The 22,735-nt window shown below is 44.6% G+C and overlaps 1 protein-coding gene across 1 annotated transcript in view; it reads left to right on the top strand.

The window, feature by feature from the left end:
- The window catches only part of LOC144150028 (CD109 antigen-like), a 167,765-nt gene extending 146,149 nt beyond the window's left edge, over window positions 1-21,616 (top strand). The window contains exons 28-32 of the mRNA XM_077681819.1: window positions 356-517; window positions 7,490-7,686; window positions 9,128-9,302; window positions 9,618-9,723; window positions 15,774-21,616. Coding sequence (XP_077537945.1) covers window positions 356-517; window positions 7,490-7,686; window positions 9,128-9,302; window positions 9,618-9,723; window positions 15,774-15,964 — 831 coding nt within the window. The 3' untranslated portion in view covers window positions 15,965-21,616. The remainder of the gene's footprint in view (window positions 1-355; window positions 518-7,489; window positions 7,687-9,127; window positions 9,303-9,617; window positions 9,724-15,773) is intronic.
- The last annotated feature ends 1,119 nt before the right edge of the window (window positions 21,617-22,735 follow it).

Raw genomic sequence — 22,735 nt, 5'->3', positions numbered from 1 at the left:
GAACATGTGTGGGTTACGGTATATTTGTGAACTGTGGCCACAGTGGAAAAATGAGGTGCGCTTGCTCAATGCAGGTAGCCACTTGGTAGCAACGAATGTCGAAAGAAAACATAAAAGAGTAGTTTTGCTTGCTGATTTGTGCATTTCAGCATCCACATGAAATCAAGCAGGTTTTCTGTGTGCCTTGCGGTTCATGACTATCGGCTACCTTTGTTTAGCGGTGTGGGACATTATTTGTGGAAAGTATGTGCTGCCTTCAAAGCAAGCGTATCTTTAGTCTTTTTGGACCTGCCATCGACCCCTAAACTGGAGAATAACATCTGTTTGTCTTTTCTTTTTTCCTCTTATAATTCAGGATACACTCGCTGCAGTGGAAGCGCTCACCCAATATTCGTTCCGAACGCACATCCGAGGAATCACAGACATGAAAGTCACCGTGGAGTCTTCATCCAACCCTGGCCATCCCAGCACTTTGCGCATAGCCAAGGATGACCTAGCACGGAGGAAGGTGTTTGAGGTGAGCACGTTGCACGTTTCATGCAAGCACACTTAAAACAGCCTATACAGACGCAGATTTCATGCTTGCTACTCTTGCATCAGTACCCCTAATCCTCTTGCACAGGTCTCTGCTGCCTGTGTGATGAGATCTCTGTTGGTCACCAGTCTGAGGGTCGATTCCCGGCCACAGGAGCACTAGCTCGAAAATCACGACTAGAGAGAAAAAAGGAAGAGAGCCTCCCGCACTGAAGCATTAGGGAATGCACTAACTGTTGCTAGGTGGACAAAATTATTGTGCAGCCTTCTGCTACCGCTTCCGTCATAGGTTACAAATCATCTTTAGAGCAGAAATGCAAATTTTCTGACAACAAAAATAGGAACACTAAATGTTTTGAATGTGTAAGGAAGGCTGTGTTATATACATCAAGCATCCAGCTTTTTGAAGATAGTGCTCTGTGCAAGTATAAAACACCATTGCAGCCTCCGCAGGAGTGCAACCCTTCTTTAAATGTTGAGCAAGGATTGGCCACAAAGATTGACTGTAAATAAAGATTACTTGTATTTAAGGCGGGTGTGTATTTAAAGAAAATAGGAAATTGCTTGCATCTCTTAAAAGCAAGTCATGCAAGCTACCTTTATGGGGCAGCAGTCGTTGCTGAAAACCTTCAAGAAAATTGCTCAAAGATCACTATATGCCTGCGTGGGTTAGCCTCATAATTTGCAGCAACAAACACTAGAGTGCATTTTGTGTTATCATTTTCATGAAAGTGTTTGCGTGCGCTAACTTGCCGCAGTGGCTCAGTGGCTGAAACGCTGTGCTGTTAATCCCCTTGAAGCAGTTTGCATCACGGCCCTAGCGGAAGTTTTTCTAATGGAGGCAAAAACCAAAACACCCTTGTGTCGAGATTTTGGCACAAGTTAAAGGGGCCATGCAGACAAAATGACACTTTGTTTTATTTGTAAGATTTAGTGCTTTGTTTTCAACTATATTTGCACCTGGCTTGTTTTTGCTGCGGTAGAAAGTAATCGTTTCGTGAAACATGGGGTATGCTCGCAAACAGGGTCATGTAAGACAATGATGCTTTCTCCAATCGGCCAGTGTCATGTGAGACAACCCCAAAGCGCCGGACTGCTGTGCAGCTATAACAAGCATATTGCGTCCAGTACCAACAGCAGTACACACTCGCACTTCTATATTTGCATGTACTTTCATAAGTTCTATTGTTTGCCCCACCATTCTTACTGCTATAAAATGAATATGCATTACATTTAAGGCTAGACATGGCTCTTAAAACTATTTCTTTTAATTTCTAAGGAAACTCTGTGAAACTTGCCAGTCTTGCTGTTTTTTTACCACTGATTTCGAATATGCCATTATTTTTTTAGTCAGTCAATTAGTTCCCAAGATAATTAGAGGTAATTAGTCATTTTTGGAGGAACAATAGACAAAACAGAACTGTAATCTCTGGATTTTCCAATACTATGAACCCTGGTGAATGTAATAAGAGAATCAGTTTTTTGATGCACCTCTTGGAACTAATTTTACAGCTCATTAAACTTTGGTGTTTGAAATGGGCATTAAAAATAATTCCTTGCCACAGTGCCACCAAAGTTTAATGGGTTGTAAAATTAGTTCCAAGAGGTGCATCAAAAAACTGATTCTCTTATTGCATTTGCCATGGTTCATAGTATTGGAAAATATAAAGATTACAGTTCTGTGACTAGCACTGTTTTGTCTATTGTTCCTCCAAAAATGACTAATTATCTCTAATTATCTTGAGATCTAATTGACTGACTGAAAAAATGATGGCATATTTGAAATCAGTGCGGAAAAAGCAGCAAGACTGGCAAGTTTCACAGAGTTTACTTAAAAAAGGAGTTGTTTTAAGGGCAGTGTCACCCCTTAAAGGGGTTGTGAAAAGATTTTCAAAAAAAACTGTGTTGTGCGTGCGCTTATAATCGTGGAACCTTGATAAACAAACAATGCATACCCATTTCGTCGTCCGATATCGGCAAATAGGTAAATAAATGCAGTTACGGTTTCAGCGTGGCTTTCCTCCTCAACTCGTGAAGTGACGTTTCAGTAAGTCAGTAAGAAGCCAATCATAGTTCTCCCTCGTCTGCACAATATGTCGGCATAGAGCGGGCTTGCAAAGGGTCAGATAAAGCTACAACATCGGCGCCGTGATGAAACTCGCCCTGCAACTGAACGGGAGACGTCTGATCTCTGATACGACTGATCAGTCAACAACACGGCCGGCGAGTGGCGCAGGCAGAAGTAACCACGTTTAATCTAAACTGGGCATTCGTAAACTGTTTACGCTGTTTTTCACGAGTCTAAACTGTCGTTTTGCTAGCCGATATTCTGGCACAAGTTTGCCGTCGTCTGTCTCACGTAGCCTGTAATATGAGTTGCGCGAACGTGAAACTTCTGACCTGACGAGATGCATGACCGAACGCTTAAAAGGAGAGTTTATTACATAACCACGTTTATCGAAGGAACTTCGAATAGTCGGAACTTAAAACCAATCCATCATTCATTCATCAAGCGCAAAAATAACTGGTGAGAAGCAGCGATACAGCGCCGAGTCGCCGAGTCCCAACATCACGCAGTTCGACGATTGCTTTCCTGTTTCCTGCAATAACAATGCTGTTAAGGCTGTTTTGTTGATTGTATACGCTCCGCTTTGGCTTACTGCAGAAGCGGTCAACAGTAAGTTGGCGGTTAAAGCTCTGGGTTGATCACAATTTATGGAAACACGTCAGACTTCTGAGTTACAAATGCGAAGAGGCTTTTATGCCGTAGTTTTTCGCCGCACGCGCTTCTCACGTCGATAGTGTAGTGGATAAAGTGTCCGACTAGGTTGGCCGTCACGTCAGGCTGGCCCGGAGGCCGCAAGTTCGAATCGCGCATGGGGCACTTTTTTTTTTTTTTTTTTTTGCTTGAGCGGTCTTAGGCCATTTCATACAAAAAAGATGAGATTCCGAAGAGAATTCAGCAAAAGAACGTGAAATTCGGCAGGGAAACTGGCTACAAACTGTACAAACACCCAGTAGGTCTGAGTTCTGCTGCAATGGTTGCCAGACAACTGAAGCTGTCACGGCACCGCTCTCGCGGATAGAAAACTGTTTTTTGGCAACGAATAAAGGATGCATTATTTTTAAAATATCGGGTTTGCAGCTTTGCAGAACATTATACACAAAGAACATTGAACCACGTTGAACTCTCGAATGTACTTGACGTGACGTCATTCTAGTTGCGCTGCCCACCAACGGTGCGCGCATGGTCGCTTGCGATGGGTCGCAAAACGAGAATTTCAACGGCGCCTCCTAAATTCCAGAAGCAATGAATTGTGAAAATTTTTGGGATTTATGTTCTTAAAAGGTCGTACAAGCAGGCAAAATTAAGCAAAGACAAATTCATTTTCTCTTCACGACCCCTTTAAAGGGACCCTGCAACACTCTTTGAGCAATGCCAGTAAACCTGCGCGACGTTTAGATTTCACTGCCAGGAATACCTGAGCCAAATATTACACGTGCACGTGAAGCGGTGAGCGCGCAAATCGATGTGAAAGACGCGGAAAAACCAACCGCTCTCTCTTCAGTTGTCCTCATTATGCATGGCCTAAGGGACGTCACATAGGCCATGGCTGCCCGATCGGCTGTCACTGGTCAACTTCGCGGCTAGATTCTCCCATTTCCGTCGTCGTCATCGCTGTGTACGAACCTCTTCTATGCTTGAACCTGTAGGCACAGTTTTGCCGTTTCTTTTGTGTTTTGAGTGCGCGCGGAGTTTGAGTGATGAGCTCAATACTTCCCTTTCAACGGGACCACTCGACTACAAACGTTTATTGCTTCAAAAACGCCCTACCAGCCCGAGCGCGCACTTGCGAGCAGGCATCCATGCCTGCTTTTTTGTGGCATCAGACCGGAAGTGGGCCCCTCCGCGTTGCGGAGAAAAGGAGAAAACTACCCGGCATGTGATATATCGTAGGCCGCCAAAGAGAACGCCGCGAGCCGCCCCCCTCTCCGGGAGAGAGCGCGCAGCTTTCGTCGCCTTGTCCGCGTTCGAGTTGAGAGGGAACGATTATGCGCGATTTCTCATCGCGCGTAGTTTCGTTAATTGTGAACGGATTTTCATAATTCTTGCAGGAGGAGATTTCTGGGACAATAGACTTTATCCCAAAATACAGTACTAGTAGTCGATGGCAAGTGTTGCAGGGTCCCTTTAAGTGAAAATAGCTTGTTCTGCAAGCTTATAAGTTATAAGCCCTGCCTAACTCGCGTTTGATTTTGCCGGCCTCAGGCAATCACGCGGCTGTGCATATGATGTCATATGTTTTAGTGGGGGAAATGAGCGAGTGAGTCGCGGGGCCATTCTCTTTTTTCCTAATTATATAGCTTATTTGAGCGAAGTTTACATTAAAAGTGGTGTCAGTATGATTCTAACGAGGCAATCTTTCGCATGAACCAAACTTGTGTTTTGTCTGCATGGCCCCTTTAAAGATCCCAACTGGTGTAAATTAAACCTTAGCCATACATTATGGTGCACCTCATAGCTCAGGTATATAGCTTCACTGCGTACCAATTCTTGTTATTCTGCTTGTTTTATGTGCTATTGAAATGCCCGCACACATTTTGAGGAGGGGCCTAAGTAATGGGCTGACTACATAGAGGCAGTGAAACTGGGGTACTTACTGCCGTGAAATGATGGGTGTATGCAGGCACATAATTGTTTAAGGGACGCTTATGTGAATCTGTCGAAGTCTCCCATTTGATTGTTATTGACTGTTATTTGACTATCCAGTCAAAGTTTAGAGCCTTATTTTGTTTGTGGTATGTGGTAGAGAGGCAAACACCATGCCCCATTTGCGGCTCTGCACCTATTGTAATGATGTCATACAGATTTGCAGTGCGGTTTCATAACCTTGACATTGTTGTGCTCACCCATTTTACCGCTAATATCGGCTTTGCTTTGGTTCCTGCATATGTTGTAGTACACGTTAAACACGCTATAAATTTGCTAAATTTAGCCATGCAGACTTGCCAGTGTACTGCCATAGGTGACATCATCAAACCACCGGGGAAGGATAGTGCGAGGAACACAGCGCTTTCGAACAGACTTTTCTCGCTAGGAAATGTGCGCTGTAGAGTGGTCTAAACAAACTCAGAACCATAGCGTAAACATTATTGTTTACATAGCGTTATTGGGGTAAGGTAGTTAGACCACATTTATAATGCACCTTTAAAGGGACACTGAAGTGAATTTGTCAAGCTCATGTTTTTGCTTGCACTGCGTGGACTGGCTAAAATAAACACACTTCTCATAGTTTTTCCAGTCGATAAGGCGGTATTTATTTTATAAAGCTTGAAAGAAGAAAAACTACCATTTACGGTCTGTGGCAGCCGCACCAGCTAAAGCAGTGACGTCCATACAAGATATACTGTGATTGGACAATATCCAAGATTAGAATTCAAACCAGTTTCGGTTTCTGTTCTGTAAAACAACATGCTTCGTATCTGGCGATATCGTTGGCTGGGCACTCTCGATGTCTCAGTAATTGGCACACCGTGCTTCTGCCTTGTTGTCAGCTGTAAAATGCGTCAGATAAGCCTACGAAGATGGCTTGGAATCGTAACAATCACTAGCCGAGGCGTACACAGTGGATGAAGGCCCTCTGCGTCACCACAGATGCTCAAATGCAATGTGGTTTTCCTCCAATTTGGAGCTTCCCTGGTTTATGCCTGTATCGTAAGAAGCGTATTTGCACCAAGCCAAGGGTTGGCTGATTTGGGACTGTGCCCGCAAGCAGTCAGTGCTTATGAGAACACCGCGCCAATGAGAACTCGCCAGCGTGTCAGTGTCAGTCTGCACGCGTTCTGCGAACTCACTTGTGGAGCAATGAACGCAAAATGGTGCAAAATTGGTGAATTCAGTATAGAAAACATTGCCCGAAAGCAAATAAATCAACTTCAAAAAAAAAGAAGAGAAAAGAGAACATGCACTATCGGGGATTCGAATTTGCGAATTGCAAAACAATATACCTAGAGCTTGAGATCACTTGGCCAAAAGCGAGTGCTGTCAGGGGCGGAAATATAAAGTATAGGTTGTATTCACTGGCGGGGCACATATGTGGGCAACCATTGCTCGTTGTCGCCGGCTGAGTGGCCCATGCACACCGTGCAGGTTGCCAGGCTGAACAGCGCAATTGCCAGCACGCCGCCATGTGCGGAGGGGGGGCGGAAGTTTTAAGGTTCTTGAAGCCTGCTAGTTGAGAATCGTGTGGCATATGTGCATCCACGTGGTCACAGTGGCGGGTGCTTCTTGAAGCATTCCGCAGATGTTCTCATTGGGTATGTACATTGGTGCCTGCTGGGGATGCGTACGTACAGTCAAGGACAGCCTATACTGGAACCAAATAAGAGCAGATGACAGACCCTGTTGGCGTGGCCAAACCGCAAGAGTGGAAAGCTGCGACGAGACAAAATGTGTTCGAGAGTGCCCTTCGCTGCTTCCGTGCGAGTCGGCCCGTGTCATCTGCTGCACAATGAATCCTTCTGCTAGCACATGCGTGTTTCGCCTGATTTCGGTTATCTGGAAATGAGTTCTAGGAACCCGCTTGCATTTGCAAGTGATTCACTGGATCGGCGGCACTTTGAGTGATGAAATGAACTGTATTTTTGTGAACAGCTTTTTGTTTTATACTTTGTAAGCCCTGATTTCCTTTGTTATTATGGTGAAATGCAACAACATGTTTTCAGGTAAGATAGATAGCAGAAAACACTTGCGTGAAAGTTGCTCAGTAGCATAGTAGACGAAACCAACCAGCTCGCGCGGCAGCAGTGACGGGCACTCTCGAACACATGTTATACCTTGTCGCAGCTTTCTGTTTTCACAGCTGGGCCGCGCCACTAATATCTTTCGTCTGCATTTTGGCGTTGCTTACAGCGTAACTCAATAAAAATTGATTTTTCAATGGCCGGTGTGCAGGTGCAACCAAACGTGTGGGGCCACTGTGATGTGCTCGCCCAAGGGTCCGGCCTGTCTCTGATCCAGCTGGATGTCAGCTACAACGTTGACCGTGATTTCTTGCTTGTGCCCCCGGCCTATGAAGCCTTTGATCTTACCCTGGAACCGCGCTTCTCGGGAAGGAACAGGTCGCACATCAACATCCGCAGCTGTGTTCGGTGAGCATACGAATAGGAATTTGAGCTCTTTTATGTTCGCTATACCCAATCTTGTTTTAGCATGTAGAGCTGCGTTTCACAGCAGTAAAGGCTCTGAAAAATATTCCTTACCAAGTTCAGAGCATCTTATTAAAAAAGATGCATAGGCACAATTCACATGGGTTTGCACTCTCACTATGAGCATACTAATTCGAGCTCATCTAAATTCATAATAATGTGTGACTCATGCATGAATGACAGTATGTGGTCCGCAAAAACATTTATAGCTCAGTAGCCTTAAATGTATCCACTACCGAACTAATTTGAAGATTTTCATTTCTGGCAACACTTGAAATTTATTTGTGAGAATGTTATTATAGGGCAGATTTGACAACTATGGTCAGTAATTGGGAAATGTAGGCCCTGGTTTACAATTTTATAGGTGTAATTAGGAAAACAAGAAATCAGATCTGCCAAGCACTCATAGAGCAGCAACTGAAATCACTTTTGAAGCCAATGCTTTAGGCACGATGAGGACTAATCATTCACAGAGATCTTATCTTTGAGTGATGAAATGTAGGTTGGAGTACTGCATAATACTCTATGCATTTGTGACTGCATTATGAATTGTAAAGCTGATATACTTGCTCCAGTGCATTTGCTGCGAGAAATTCCACTGGTGTTCAAGTACCTTTAATCTTTTGAGCCATCGCTCATTGACTTGTACTAGTGGAGTTCTGCATGCTACCTTTGATTTGGCTATGTATGTTGTTTTCTCTTCCTGCTTCTTACCCTCTCTTCCTGGTTTCTATGGGACTGGATGGCAAACAGCCTGGTTGACATTTCTGCCTTTTTCCTAGCTCCTTCATCTTCCTTTATGCATGGTGCTGCACTCGTGTGCTACCCTTTGAGGTTCAGGTGCCACCAGATGTGCCCACAGCAGGAAGTTGGAGTTGTCAATATTGTTTAAATTGTCCCGGGCATATCTAGGCAAATAAAGCTTTCATTATAGTACGGTGAACTAGTAATTAAAGTATGCAATATTTATGACTTTATTGTAGTTCTTGGTTTTCAGGTAACGGTTCATGCCTGGGGCTTGAAAATACCCATTGTGCTTTGAAATCAGCGTTGAGTCAAGCGGAAGAATCTGACTCTGTTGCACTGAAAAGTGGCCATGTGAAAGTTCCCAATCAGCATTGGGATCACCCAGCACAGACTCGGCAACCATTGAAGCTACCTGTGTGACAGAGGCAATAATCTTAATGGCTTTAAATTGAGAAACTATAAAAGTTCACTGTGGCTTAATATAGTATTCACAGCAGCAACAAAAAGCCTGGCTCCGGTTTTGTCTTATGCTTTAAAGGTGTTGTAAAATGCCTGGAGGTATTAAAACTTCCTACCTGGTTCCATTACATAGACTTCATACAACAGAGCTTTATATATATGTGTATTTTTTCCCTAGGTGGACAATGACAAACATGAGTGCTACCAGTGGAGCGGCTGTTCTAGAGTTGGTCATTCCTACGGGATATGCCAACTACCGACCACAGCTGGACAACTACGTCAGGTCGGGCGAGGTACCCCGGCTGAGCATGGCTAAGGTTCTTCCAAGGACAGCGGTCTTCATGTTTGAATATGTAAGTGTTTGTGGCAGCGGAAATGTTTTGAAGACGGTGGGGGAAGGCGGGAGCATGAATAGCAAGGGACGAAACCGAGCACTGAGTGGTCATTCCAAAAGAATAAAAAGACAACACCTGGCGAGGTGATTATTCTTTCACCTGTCTCTAGTTCAGATGCCACTGGTCTATTGAAATGTGGGATGAGCAGCTGCGAGTCGACTGGAGGGTTGAAGCGAGCTTTAAAAATCGCATGATGTGTTCAAGAAAGCCTAAAATGCATGTGGTGGTGACCTGAAGTATAACCATAGTGTGCCTTGACGTGTGTTCTTGCAGCTTACGAGTGAATGGACTTGCGTCAATTTTCTCATCCAACGGTGGTACCCAGTCGCCAACTCAACGCGGTACCTCAAAGCCAAGGTGTTCGAGTACAACAGCCCGGGTAAGTACGGTTGTTAAAAAGGTCAACGAGCCTTTCTGAATTTCAAATGGGTCCGTGTCTTTCACACGCTAGAACTTCTATTTGACAAATAGGACGGGTAAAGTCAAAGATACAAGTACTTAGAGAGAGCATGGGCCCCAGGGGTATCGCTGGAGAACAAGGGGTGCTATACCTGATATTCAGGCCGCTGCCCCAAACGGCAGGCTTCATGTAGACATAAGCATGCCCACGCAAGACGCATTGTATCTGCCTCTCAGACATTGGCTGTACAGGGTAAGCAGGTTCCGACATGAAGTTGGTAGTATCGGTGGAATTTAAACTTGTAAAAAGGTCGATCGGGTTGTTATGTGCAGCATGCAGAGTTCCAACATATTTGAACGTCAGCTTCACTGATTTAAATTCATGAACTTCATTAAAATAAATGGCGCTAATTTGAATGGAACAATTTGCGAGACCAAAAATCTCTGCAGAAATCAGCCTGCTAGGATGTGCACCTGTATGTTTCTTTTTTATTTGTTTATAAATGCAGAGGCTGACCCTGCAGAGGCTGACCCTGCTATTACCGTGTACGCATAATAGGGCTATCCCCGAAATAAAATTGTACTTGGGTAACGTAATGCATTCTCTTTCGTAGGGATACGAGGGTTCCTATGGAGGGTTTGAATAAAAGACCCTAGGGCATTCATGTTTTTATATGACTGTTCATATTGCGCCTAGAAAAATGTCTTTTCAGCCAGGTGTTTGTCTGTAATAATGAACATGACTGTGAAGGGCCTTTATAGCAAAAGGGGCTTCGTTGGGATACTTGTGCTCTTACTGAGGTTCTTAATAAAATGCTCTACAGCCTTCGTATTGTAATGTAGGACTGGTATTATCACCCCTTGAAAAATATCTTCTCAGCAATGAATTTGTGGGCTGTAGTGAAGCCGACTGTAAAAGGGCTGGGTATATTGTAGTAGTCAAGCTTACCATACAGTGGCCTTGTCTTTGTGATGTTGACTTCCCATATTACTTGGGTGTATTGCAGTGAAGTCTCTCAACAGTAAATAAGCCATGTAAGGAAGCCTGTGCAAGTGTGACAGATGCGGCCAGATGCTTATGCACTATTGAAGTATTTCTAATTGAAGCTTAAATTTTTTAGCACGCCGCGCTTTGGCGCTCGGTACAGGGGTTTCACGGCTGCGAAAGTGGTGGTGTCTGCGCAACTGAGCGAGCAAACGATGCGCTTCAGGCAGAAAGAAAATGGAGCAGCAGCGTCTGGTGAGGGGGAGGGCCGTACATGTTAAGGCGTCATCTTCCAGCATGTCGCCACAGCTTAGTATGTCTCACTGCCTCCCCTTCACACTTTTGCCATGCGTCGCCGCTGAGGGGTGCTTTCCCCCTCACACTTTCGCTGGACGCTGCTCCTTCGTATGTGGCCCATCTGAACCACGTGACATTTGCGCGGGAGGTTCAAATTTGCAACAACATACTCGGCGGCAATGAAGAGCTGCGAGATAATGGCAGAGTAGCGCGCGCCGCTGTGTGTTAGCTGATCACACGATCATTTGCTGAGATGCAGCAGATAAGCGCCGTGACCGAGAAGACTGCAGTTCGTGCTGCGGGCAAGTTTCACATTAAGGAGATAGTAATCGTCATGTGGTTTTTTTGTAATTTCTAACTTCAGCATGTTAAAATTTGTCTATAAAGGCCAACCTGTCTTTCGTAAACAATGTTCCTTCAACCTGTTACACTGATGCTGACAAAGCTTGCTTTGTGATTGCACATCATATGCTGTAGAATGAATCTTACTGCGAAGGAAAACAGCACAAAGACGAGGCAAAAGAAGGAATTCACACTTCAGAAGTTCTGAGTAGTGTGAGTTCAACCTTGAGTTCGGCACTTGTGTAGTGTGAATCCCTCATGTGTTTTATCCTCGCTCCTTGTTTCTTTGAAGTAAGTCATGCCAGCTTGCTCATCAGTAAACCCTTCTCTAGAAGTTACTGCACAAGATTAGGGTAAGTCAAGAAAAGAGCCAAATGAAAGAAACTTGTATCATTTTCTCCAGGGTGTTGAACCAGAACTGAACCAGTATTTTTGGTGAAACTGTACCCGAACCGTTATTTTTCCAGCTTGCTGACCCCAAACTGGAACTGAACTGAAAAAATAAATAAGGGTTACCGGTTCTTAACGAAGCGGTTTGACCATCTGTTGTTGATAATGAGCAGTCAATATCATTCGGAAATTTCTCCTTCACGCAAGATCAATTTAATAACCTCTCACATACTATTCCCCTTCAGAGCAATCACAAAACTATCAGCGGTTTGTACATAGTTGCAACATGTGGGTAGGTATGCACCCAAATGTTGTAATGGTATGATGCTGCTTGAGACTGCAAGGCTGAGAGAAAGAAATGACACACTTTCAGCATTCTGCTGGCGATACATACCTGCCAACTCTCCTGATTTGCCCGGGATACTCACGATTTTTTCCTATCCTCCAACAGGTACGGGAACGGTCATAAACCTCCCATAAAAGTGCCTTAACGGCGCCGTTAAATGGGGGTGAGGGGTGGGGGGGGGGAATCATGTCAAGCAGCATTGCCGCATTGTGACTACCATCATGACTGCCAAATTCTTCTTCTGATGACTTCTTCTGGATCTCTAAGATTCCACCTTTGGGTACAGACAGCAGTCTTCTGCTGATCAAAACATTTGCAGGAGTTAAGGGTTCCTCCTCTAGGGATGCTGAAAGGGTAGTCAGTGGCCGCAAGTTTACAATGGCTTCAACTTCTATAAGTAAAGCGTACAGTTCATCATAGCCAAAACAGTTGGCTTTCAAAACTTTTCTCAGTGATTCCTTGATCGTTCTTATAAGTCATTCCCAAAATCCGCCCCACCAGGGAGCTCGTTCGGCTATGAATTTCCAGTGGATTTGGTTTTCTCTAAAGTATTTCAATATTTGCTCATTTCATATCGTCCTCCAAATCGTTTTCATATCTTTCGAAGCTCTTTTGAAAGTGAGGCTGTTGTCTGAACATACTGTCTTGCAAATTCCTCTTCTGGCTGTAAAACAACGGAATGCATCTGTCTTGCGTGTTGAGACTTCGAACAAGCTCAATGTGTACTGCTCGCACGACGGCACAAGTAAAGACGACAATGTAACATTTCTTGGCTCCGTCTCCTTCTCGATGGTACAGTGGTCCAGTAAAGTCAACTCCAAGGATACTGAACGTCTCGCATTTAGTGACTCTATCCCTTGGGAGAGAGGCGAATGGCTCGCTCATTAGATTCGCTGAAAATCTCTTGCATGTACAACCCTGACTGATCACTTGTTTAACCATTTGACGACCTCTGATAATCCAATAGCGTTCACGTAACTGCACCAACGTATCCCGAACGCCTGCATGAAAAAGTCGTCGGTGCTCGTTTTCAATTATTAATATTGTAAATTCGTCGTCCGGAGAAAGTACGATTGTATGTTGCTCACTGGTCGTGAAGTCGGAATTCTGTAGCCGTCCTCCCACTCTAATCAAATGATCCTCATCACGGTAGGGCAAAAATTTGCTGATCACTGGATGCTTCAAATATTGAGGATGAAATGCCCGCTCTTGAGCTTAGTAAATCTAAAATTCCTTTGCGTTTTCAGTTTCGCAAGTGAGTAGGGGTCCAGTTATTTTTCTGCGAGGGTTACGAGAATTGCGGACAAACCGCATTATCCAAGCAGTGATGTTCAAAACCTTTGTCATGTTATTGATCCATGCAAGGTCAAAAAGCGCGGAACCCTTCCTTTCAGTTACGGGTAAAACTTATGTCCGTTATTCTACGGTTTCTGCATACTGTTCGCAGCGAAATGTTCTGTTTGGCCATTTGTCGTTTCCTTTGAGGAGCCAGTCGGGCCCTTCCCACCAAAGTTTGCTTTCTTCCTATTTTTTAGCAGGTATTCCCCGCGTTAATAAATATGCAGGGTTCTGATCTGTCAGGCAGTAACGCCATTGCTCAATACCGGTTAGGGAATGGATCTCACTCACTCTGTTTGCTCCGAAGGTATTCCACTCTCCTGGGCTCGAGTTCAACCCTCCTAGAACCGCAGACGAGTCTGTCCAAAACGAAACTTGGCAGCGGGTACCATACTCCTTCTGTACTGTTGACATCAACCGAACTGCTGTTAGAGCCCCAAGAAGTTTCAGCCTTGGTAGGTCTGTGTTTTCACGGGGGCGACTCTTGTTTTGGCGATGAGCAGTCTAGTCTTCATGTTACTGGTAGTTTCGACTCGCATGTAGACTGCAGATCCATAAGCTGAGGTGGTTGCATCAGAGAACACGTGGAAGGTTGTTTTGCTGGATTCACTTGACAGCTCAAACCGTGGTACTTGTATCACATTAAGAAGACGAAGGTCTTCACACCACTTGTCCCATTTGTTTTTTAAGTCTTCTGGCAAACTTTCGTCTCAGTTCAGCTTCCTCTTCCAAGCCCTCTGAAAGAGTGCCTTGGCCTTCACTGTGTACGGAGTAATAAAGCCGTATGGAACGTATATTTTGGCTGTGATTTTCAGCATATTCCTCTTCGTGCTCGGAATTGAGGCTACCAGTTGCATAATTTCAGACGTGTGGAACCCGTAGGTATCCTCGTTCGGGTGCCATAACACACCTAAAACTTTCTTCCTTAGAGGGATCGTGAACTCAACATCAGAGTTAACGGTGTTGTCCCCTTCAGCAGTGCTCTTCAGCTGCGGTTCATTAGTCATCCATTTTCTAAGGTGCATGCCTGCTTTGCTAATGGCTTTGGCTGCATTGTCCCATAACAAGAAGACCTCGGTAGAGTCTCGGCGCCTGTCACAAAATCATCAACTTAAAATTGATCTTTCATGGCCTTTGTAAGTACATCATGGCGACCTGTCGAAGTTTCAAAACTGTATTGTAGCGTGGCACTCAGTAGAAAGGGACTTGAGGTAGCACCGAAGGGAACACGGTTCATTCTCCACACAAGTTGCGTCGGCAAGGTCTGTCCAGGAGCCGGAGGGTGTTCATACCAAAAGTACCGACGTGCGTCAATGGTCATTCTCCGACTGCAAAATTTGCAAGAATGCTTTTTCTACGTCGGCTGGTACGGTGACTCTGTACATCCTAAACTTCAGGAGCCGGGAAAGTACCGACAGATTCAGGTTCAGATCAAAGTGTAACACGTCATCCAGTGACAGCTTTCCAGGTGAACTAGATGACGCATCGAAGACAATTCAAGTCTTCGTTGTTTCCCTGTCGTTGCGGATGACTTCTCGTTGCGGCAAGGAGCAGATTGGACCGGCTGCCTTTTGTGTCGTCCCAGGTTTCGGCACCAAACTTTTACGAAAAGACCAGAGTCCAGAACCCATCGAACAGTCCCATCGAACTTGAGGTGTTTATTTGACACATGGCCAAAAGAAAAAAAGAAGGTCGTGCATGCATTCCGACTAGTTTGGTAGGAAACCTGTTGTCCAATCTCCGCGTAGATATGTGCCTGATTTGAAGCTACCAACCAGTCTACTTTTTCTAACGGCACCAGCTGTCTTTTACTTATACATATATATATATAAATTTTTCGTCCAAAATAATTAGGTCGACCGGACACACCTGTGATATCTCTCGTGAGAACCCCCGCTTAGTCCCTAGGACGACATGAGGGCTGGGGGAGAAAGTGGCTGGGGAATCGTCATTACTTCATTGCTGTTCAATAATATCTGGCCCAGTTGCTTAGAGCTGTCTTCGAAATTCCACCACTATTATTGGTAAAAAGCAGTATTTTGTGTTTTTTGTTGTATTTTGTTTGTACAGTTGCGTTAAACTACCAGACATTGTTTTCTTACTTTGCCGATAATTCAAGTCATCAAACCAGTTCGTGAACCGGTTCAAAGCTTTCAAACTGGTTTGCGAACCGGTTTGTTACGCGGTTTAGTTGAACCGGAACTGAACAGAAACGAAATGAATTCACCGGAACAGTAACCGCACCCGTATTTTTTTTCAGTTTGACACACTGGTTTTCATGCCTGCGAAACCAGCCCCACGTTAGCTGACCCTTAGTCATTGTTCTTTGCAGAGAACTACAAGGAGAAAATATGGGAGAACTACGACCTTTACGTGCTGAGCATCTGTGAGGTGTGTGGTTCCTACCAGTGCCCGTACTGCCCACATTTCAGTGCAGCGAGCGTCCCTGCACTGAGCTGGGCACTGCTGCTCGTAGCAGGAGCTCTCCTCGGCCGGGAATTGTGCGCTCGGAATAACTGCTGATGTTTCATGTGTGAACCGTTCGCAACGTGTGTGAGTTGTTTGAGTGATTGCTGCACCGTTTAAGTCGTGGACTTATACATTTCTAGCACATGTGGGTTAAGTTACATTTAAGACGTACTTTTATTTTGTGTGGTCCCGCCGGCCTGTTTGGCATGCGCAGTGAAGAGTGAATTTTATTTGCCCAAGGCATTATTAAGTTGTGATTGCAGAAGCCCTGAATATTGTGAAGTGTCAGACATGATTCGTGCGGTGGAGTTTAGGCTCGCGTCTTGGCCATTATGCCGCTATGCTTGCAGCGCATCCAATCTCGTTTTTTATTGGTGTAAGTTGCTGAAAAACTGTTGAATATTTGCGAAGTACAGAGTACTACTAAATGTAAAAAGAATATCTTAAAAGGGCATGTTCTGCACAATAATGGAGGAAGAACACAAGAATTTTAGTGGGAGTTACCTGCAGTAACATGCCCTTACATGTGTTGTTTCAAACCAGCTGAGTGATTGAAGAAAATATTCATTGTGCTTTTATTGGTTTCTGAGTTGTGATATGTTGTGATGATATTGATTGCTGAGTTGTAGACTGTACACCCAGTCCAACCTTACAATCACTGCATAGGAATGTGTCATGGCAAGCTTGCTGCTTTCATATAGTAACAGTGTTTTTCAAAGTGAACAGTACTTGCTTGCCAGAAGGCAATAAGGTATATGAAGAAAGGTGCTAGGTGAAATGCTGTGCTCAAAAAGACACTTCCTGTTGCCAAAAAAAAACGAAAAGAAATCACATTTGCTACTTAAGGGTTTTGTGGGCTATGAAAATATGTTCTTTTTCTTAGAACGTGCAATAATGTATGAGGCACTCGCGTTATTGTGACCATAATAAAATATCTACAAAGCCCAAGTTGTTAGAACAGCTGTAGTACTTACTGCCAAAGTCTCAGATACTTTTGTGGCACTTGTTCTGAAGTTTTCTGTAACCTCTTGAACAATATAATAAAAAGGGCGGAACCGTATAATGTGACATTCGCAGGTTTGCAGGCCTCTTTCGAAACACATGAGGAAACGAAGTAACGGGCAGTGTGCATTGATAATCAGGCATTCGAAGGCACTCAAAACGCAACGCTGGTGAGCAACCCCTCCAAGTCGGTAGAGCATATGGTCTTCAGATAGAACGGCCATGCAGCTGTTTTGCGCTTCTTTAAATCTGTAGTGGCCAATGCTGCAGTGGGGCAACAGTGGTGAGCAATGCTCATGTTTAAAGGGCACACTTTCCATGGGGGAAATGCGGAACATGAGAGATCTTTGTTCGAGTGCAGAACATGGAACCTGACTTTAGCACGGCATGCAGAAAGGGCTGGGAATTGCCACCAGTGCGGAGTGTTTGCTGGTGCAGGGTAAGGTGGTAGTGTACAGCCTCTTGAGTTCATAGTGCTAGCTAGCATGTTAAGCAGCTATGCTGCTTGGTGAGTGCCTTGTGAGTATCAGCGTTTGTCACTTTTAAGGTCCTGTTCTTAATGTTGGTTTGTTGCCACCATTCATTTTCTTCCGTACTAAACACACATTCTCGACTTTTTCTGTCCATCCACGGCGCACGTAGACATCATTCAGGTTGTACTCGCAAAACCTGCCAGGATTTGCACTGGACAAGATTCCAGAGGCGTTGCCTCGAATGGTGCCAATGCCTTGTCACAGATACATTGGTAGTGCATAAACGCCAGAGCGGGCTTGTGAATGGGTAAATCCAAGTGCAGCAGTATTCAGTAGAGGCAGTTAGTGCACATGGTGTTGGTGAAGGTCACTGGAGATGGGTTTTGACAGCCCAAAACAATACAGAGTGGATGTGGTCGTTTCGGGTGTTAGGAAATGCAAGTCTCTGTAATTACTGTGCCTTCTCTTCTAGATAATTTTTTTTTTTTTTCTGTTTTGTTGTGTTTGTTCTTGCAATGAGTTTTTAACAAGTGGTGTTTCAATTGTCCGCGCGAAGTCATTTTCACCAAGAGTGTGCAAATACGGTTGGCAGCCATTGACAGTGGCACGTGGAGGGCTTGTTGAAACATTTATTTGACCTCGATAAATCTCATTTTTGTTGAACAAGTGGTACAGTCAGTGCATAAGAGCTGCCATTCAGACACCATACACTGACAGTTCACGCTTGAATCTGAGCCACAACTAATACAAGATTGCTCGTAACTGAGAGCTTGCATGCCACAGAGGGAAGCTTGAACCACACTAGGCATACAAGAGGCCATGATAAGAGAAAAGGTTGTGAATGAGCAGAAATCGTCAAAGACATCATGTCACAAAAGAGCACCCTATATTTTTCTTGGAAAGTTACTTGGCAGCTAATGAATTTAATCTCCGATGAAGTGTTGGAGTGACAATTAACTACCAAAACATGTCTACTAATGTGTGAGCATTCTCTCGATGCTTCTCCGTTTCACCAACCTTTGTTTCCTTGGTGCCTTAGAAGGAACATGACAACCCATGGCCAATAGTGTATTTTTTATTTTTGTTTTCCTTTTCTGAGATAATTGCATGAGGGCATTGGACTAGTTACACCTTTGTGATTTCGTCTGTTCATTTTCATTTTTCATTTTTTGTTTGTCTCCTTTTTTTTTGCTTAATCACATGAGGGCGCTGCATTTGGTAGACCTTGCGATCTGATTTCGGCATTTTGAATTTTTTTTTCTTTTTAGTTTTCTGCGAGGCGTGAGGGTTGTCGTATTTGGCTATCAATAGCCAGATTGGGTGACTTTTTGTTGTGTTTGCTAGTAGGTCCTTTTTTTTTTTTTTTGCAATGATCTGCGTTCTTGTTGTAGTGACTGAGTGTCCTAGCTTCACTAATTACACATTTTTGTGCGGAAAACAAGGCATTACACCGTGCACATGGGGTTACTTGGCTAAGAATGCTTACACATTAAACATTGTGGGGACCAGGGTTCTGACGGCGGCCTAGCTCGATCCTCGAGATCCGGCCGCAAGGCTAGCTCCACTGAACACCGCCACGGATCACCAACTTGGCGTATCGGCAGCGAACAGCAAGGAACACAGGACACAGAATTCGCCCACTCCGACGTTTATTGCAATGCAATAAAGGAGACGTCGGGCACGTCGTTCTACACCGCCAAGACCACCTTAGCCAGGGCGGGAGAGACAGGCACGAGGGCGGACAAAGGCAGGCCAAAAAGGAGCGAGTCGTACTTACGGCCGCTCCCGACGATGGTTCGTGTCCAAAGCAGGCCTACCTCTTTGTCGCCCGTCCCGGACCAGGCCGCCGTAACTTCCGGGCAAAACCTGTCACGTGAGGGGTTCGGCAGCGCCCCCCGCTCTCACGGGCATCCTCCCGGAGGGGGAACCGCGCGACCGCGGAGAGAGAGGTACCACCCCTCTCATCTCCGCGGCGGGCCGAGAGGAATAGGAAAGATGTCGGAGCTCCGCAATTCCCACAACATACATGACATTACTGGCTTGGCAAGCGATGTTGTGGGCACCTGACACCCATTGATTGGCAAACATTGTAGACCACTTTATATATGAACAAGATTCCTGACAAATACAGAAGGAGGCACTTTTCCAAATTTCAAGTGTATATATTCAAATCCCTAGCATCGCAACCTTCTTTCTTTTTTATGCTATCGGTTTGTGCATGCTTAATTAATCTGGGGGGACTACAAAAAGAAATAGATTCATGCCTTTTCTTACACAAAAGCATAGGTGGCTGACAGAGTGAAGAAACGGCCTAGGTGGCAAGAAAAATCCCCATTGTCTGTGAACGCGAGTATGTGCCAGTCAGGCGTCACCATTGGCAGTGATGTGTCATGTGGCTCTGTAGAAACGATGACATTGTTGTTAAAGAGTCAGCTGGCAGTGCAGTGGGAGGGGAAGACTTAGGTATGCGCCGCCCTGACGTTAGGCTGATAGTGACCTCTTGCTGGACTTTGAGGAATGCGTTGCCTAAACAATAGTTGAACTTTATCATATCTAGGCAGTATGGCCCGAATGTGTATGGTCAAATTGCAACCGAGTCTCACAAACACCGCACAGAAAACATATGGCATCCTCACACATAAGTGCACTTAGGTGTCTCCTCAATCCTCAGTGAAGGGTGCGCCACTCTTGAAATGGGCTTGAAGTCACTGGTGGAAAGGAATTTTCATCATGAGTCAATTACCTTGAGACTTCTGTTAATCAGTGCATAAACTGCCGTGGCACCTTCACTGTCCTGAAGAGGTAGGGCCCCACAAAATTGAAGTTTTTTTCGTAATGTGGGAAAGCCCCCTGGCATATGCTGATGTAAGTGTTTGAACTTAACACTGACCTAATACGTAATAATAAATACTGTGGTAATAAATGGCAGTGTTAATTTTTTTACGTAAACGTCAAAGTGGTGGTGTCAGCATCAAATATGGTCATCATGGTCATTGACTCCAGCTCAATCACTTCGCTCTCTTTGCGCGAGCGAGTGTTGTAGGTCATCTGCTTTACACCCGTTCTCGTGCTTTTCAAGATAAACATTCCGTGCCACATCACATGAAGGCCTTCAGGTGTTTGCACACCCTTATTTTTTATGCTTGCATTTGTGCCTGAATCATGCTGTGTACAGTGGTACGTGTGTTGGTGCATAGTGATTTTTCTTCCCTTTTCCCAGTGACAACCTGAATGCAGGTTGCAGTTGATGCTGAGCAAGTTTTATGCGGGTCACAGACATGTTACAGTTTTAAACATGTTGTATGTCATGCAGCTTTTCTTCAAATCATGGATGTTGGTAATGGTACAGTATATCCTGTACAATATAATGGCTTGTCCTGAATAGGGGTATTTCCTGTAAAGTCTGTTTTAAGCGCATTTAAAAACTTATTGGCGCTTACTAAAGAATTTATTGACTGATCCCTCTGACAGATTGGTACCAAGATGTATCATGTCAATGGGCCCCTTTCTAAGAAAATGTTGCTGCGTGAAAGGAATCGCAAGGTCCGGTGGCTGAAAACAATAAGTAGGGTCCCAGAGAAAGATTGGCGATTCAAACACTGGCTTCTGCTCCCGAAGGCTGGTCTGCCTGATGCCCGTGTCTCCATGGGCAGTGGCCAAGGAGCATTTTTATCATTACCTTTGGTGGAAGCAAATGTTCCCGTTACAAAATACAGACTGGTAGGGGTGGGTATTTCACCAGCAATACATGCCAGTGGTTTTCAAAAATTCAGCCTTCAGGAAAACACGAAATTGCAGCATACTGTTTCCGCATTACTACGCTACTGACTCTGTTTAGTCAAGGAAAGCAAATCGCACATCTTATGTGTTGCCCAGCTTGGAATATGCATGCAGCTACCAGTTTCATGTGCCTCTTTGAATAGAGATCTCATCATACAACTTTTGTATCACTGCCACAGTTTCACAAAGAAATGAATGTGATGGTTTTATTACCAGGCGTGTGTGAGATGTGCAATTCATAAGCATCCATTCCACAACACATTTGCTGCTGTTAAATGTGTTTGCTTCTGCGATGATTGACAAAGCCACAAAGTACAGCCTGGAATTTCTTAAAGAGCCCACCTTTGTCTGATCTGCAAAGTGTTTGGTGATACCAGGCATAGAGCTGTTTTTCACAAAAGACGTATGATGTACAGAAGCAATACAACAAAGAATAATTTTTATACCGGAAGGTGTGTGTCTCCCCTTTATTTTTTAACACGAGGGTATTACTTAGATCATTGAGCATTTTTTTGGGTGCCAGCCGTCCGCAGCTGCCGTGGTTATTAGCTGTGTTCATCAGGTGTCCGCGGAAAGACGTCATCACGATCAATCGGAAACGAAGACGTGGCATCCAGAACTGAGCACCCACCTGAATCTGGGATCAGGCGCAGCAACAACTGGAGTGTGTAAAGGAGGAGGCATGCCAGTAGGCTCGCTGACAATGATACTACAGCGAAGAAAGAAAAGATACATTATTTGAGCAAGCGCTGCAGCTGTGCAGTGAATTTTGTTCTCCCCTTGCCGGGGCTCACATGGGCCTCAGCAGACATGATCGCCAGCCGTGCCTCAAACTGACGCCATCAACCAAAGCACCTCTTCCACTAGAACTGATGCCGGTGCTAACATTGTGCCTCCTAGCTAACTACAAAATGTGGCCAAAATTTATGCTAGGCTCGCAAAAACCAATGGAATTACAGATTATGAGCAAGAACGAATTATATTATACCCAGTAAATAATGTTAAATTACACAAATTTGCAAATTACTTTTCAAATCTTTTGCAGCCCAGTCACCGCTGAAAGAATTGCCTGCCAAACAATGGATGGCATCACGTGGCCAAGTGTTATCACTGTCATGATACTCGCAGAATGTACACGTCTAAGTTGAAATTATTGCATTCTCATTCCAGCTCAACACCCCATAGCCACACACTCTCATGCCCACAAGCATAGGTGTCCTGTATCTTGAATGTGAACATCTATGATGGAACTCTGTGTGGTTGGGTTACACTTGAGGAAGAGGCAAATACACCAACGAGGGCTTTTATTAAAACAAGGTGCCAATGTTTCGGAGCCTACTCGGCTCGATTTATCAGAAGTTACTGTTCAGCCACAAGCAGCCAAGGGCTTTTACTAAAACAGGGTGCCAATGTTTCGGAGTGTATACTTGGCTCAATTCATCAGGAGTGACTGTGTTCAGCCACAAGCAGCAGTTATATAAAGTGGCTTTTTTTTTTCCTTTACTCGTTTCTTGCCATTGTGCGGCGGAGGCCATAGATGTAAAGGCGGGAAGGGCACCTAGGGATCTAT

Source organism: Haemaphysalis longicornis, unplaced genomic scaffold (genome assembly GCF_048455015.1).
Source record: "Haemaphysalis longicornis isolate Haplotype H1 unplaced genomic scaffold, Haemaphysalis longicornis Haplotype H1 scaffold_1, whole genome shotgun sequence".
Classification (NCBI taxonomy): Eukaryota; Metazoa; Arthropoda; class Arachnida; order Ixodida; family Ixodidae; genus Haemaphysalis; species Haemaphysalis longicornis.
The sequence above is the reverse complement of the archived record's forward strand: the minus strand, read 5'-3'. Positions and strand labels throughout refer to the sequence as shown.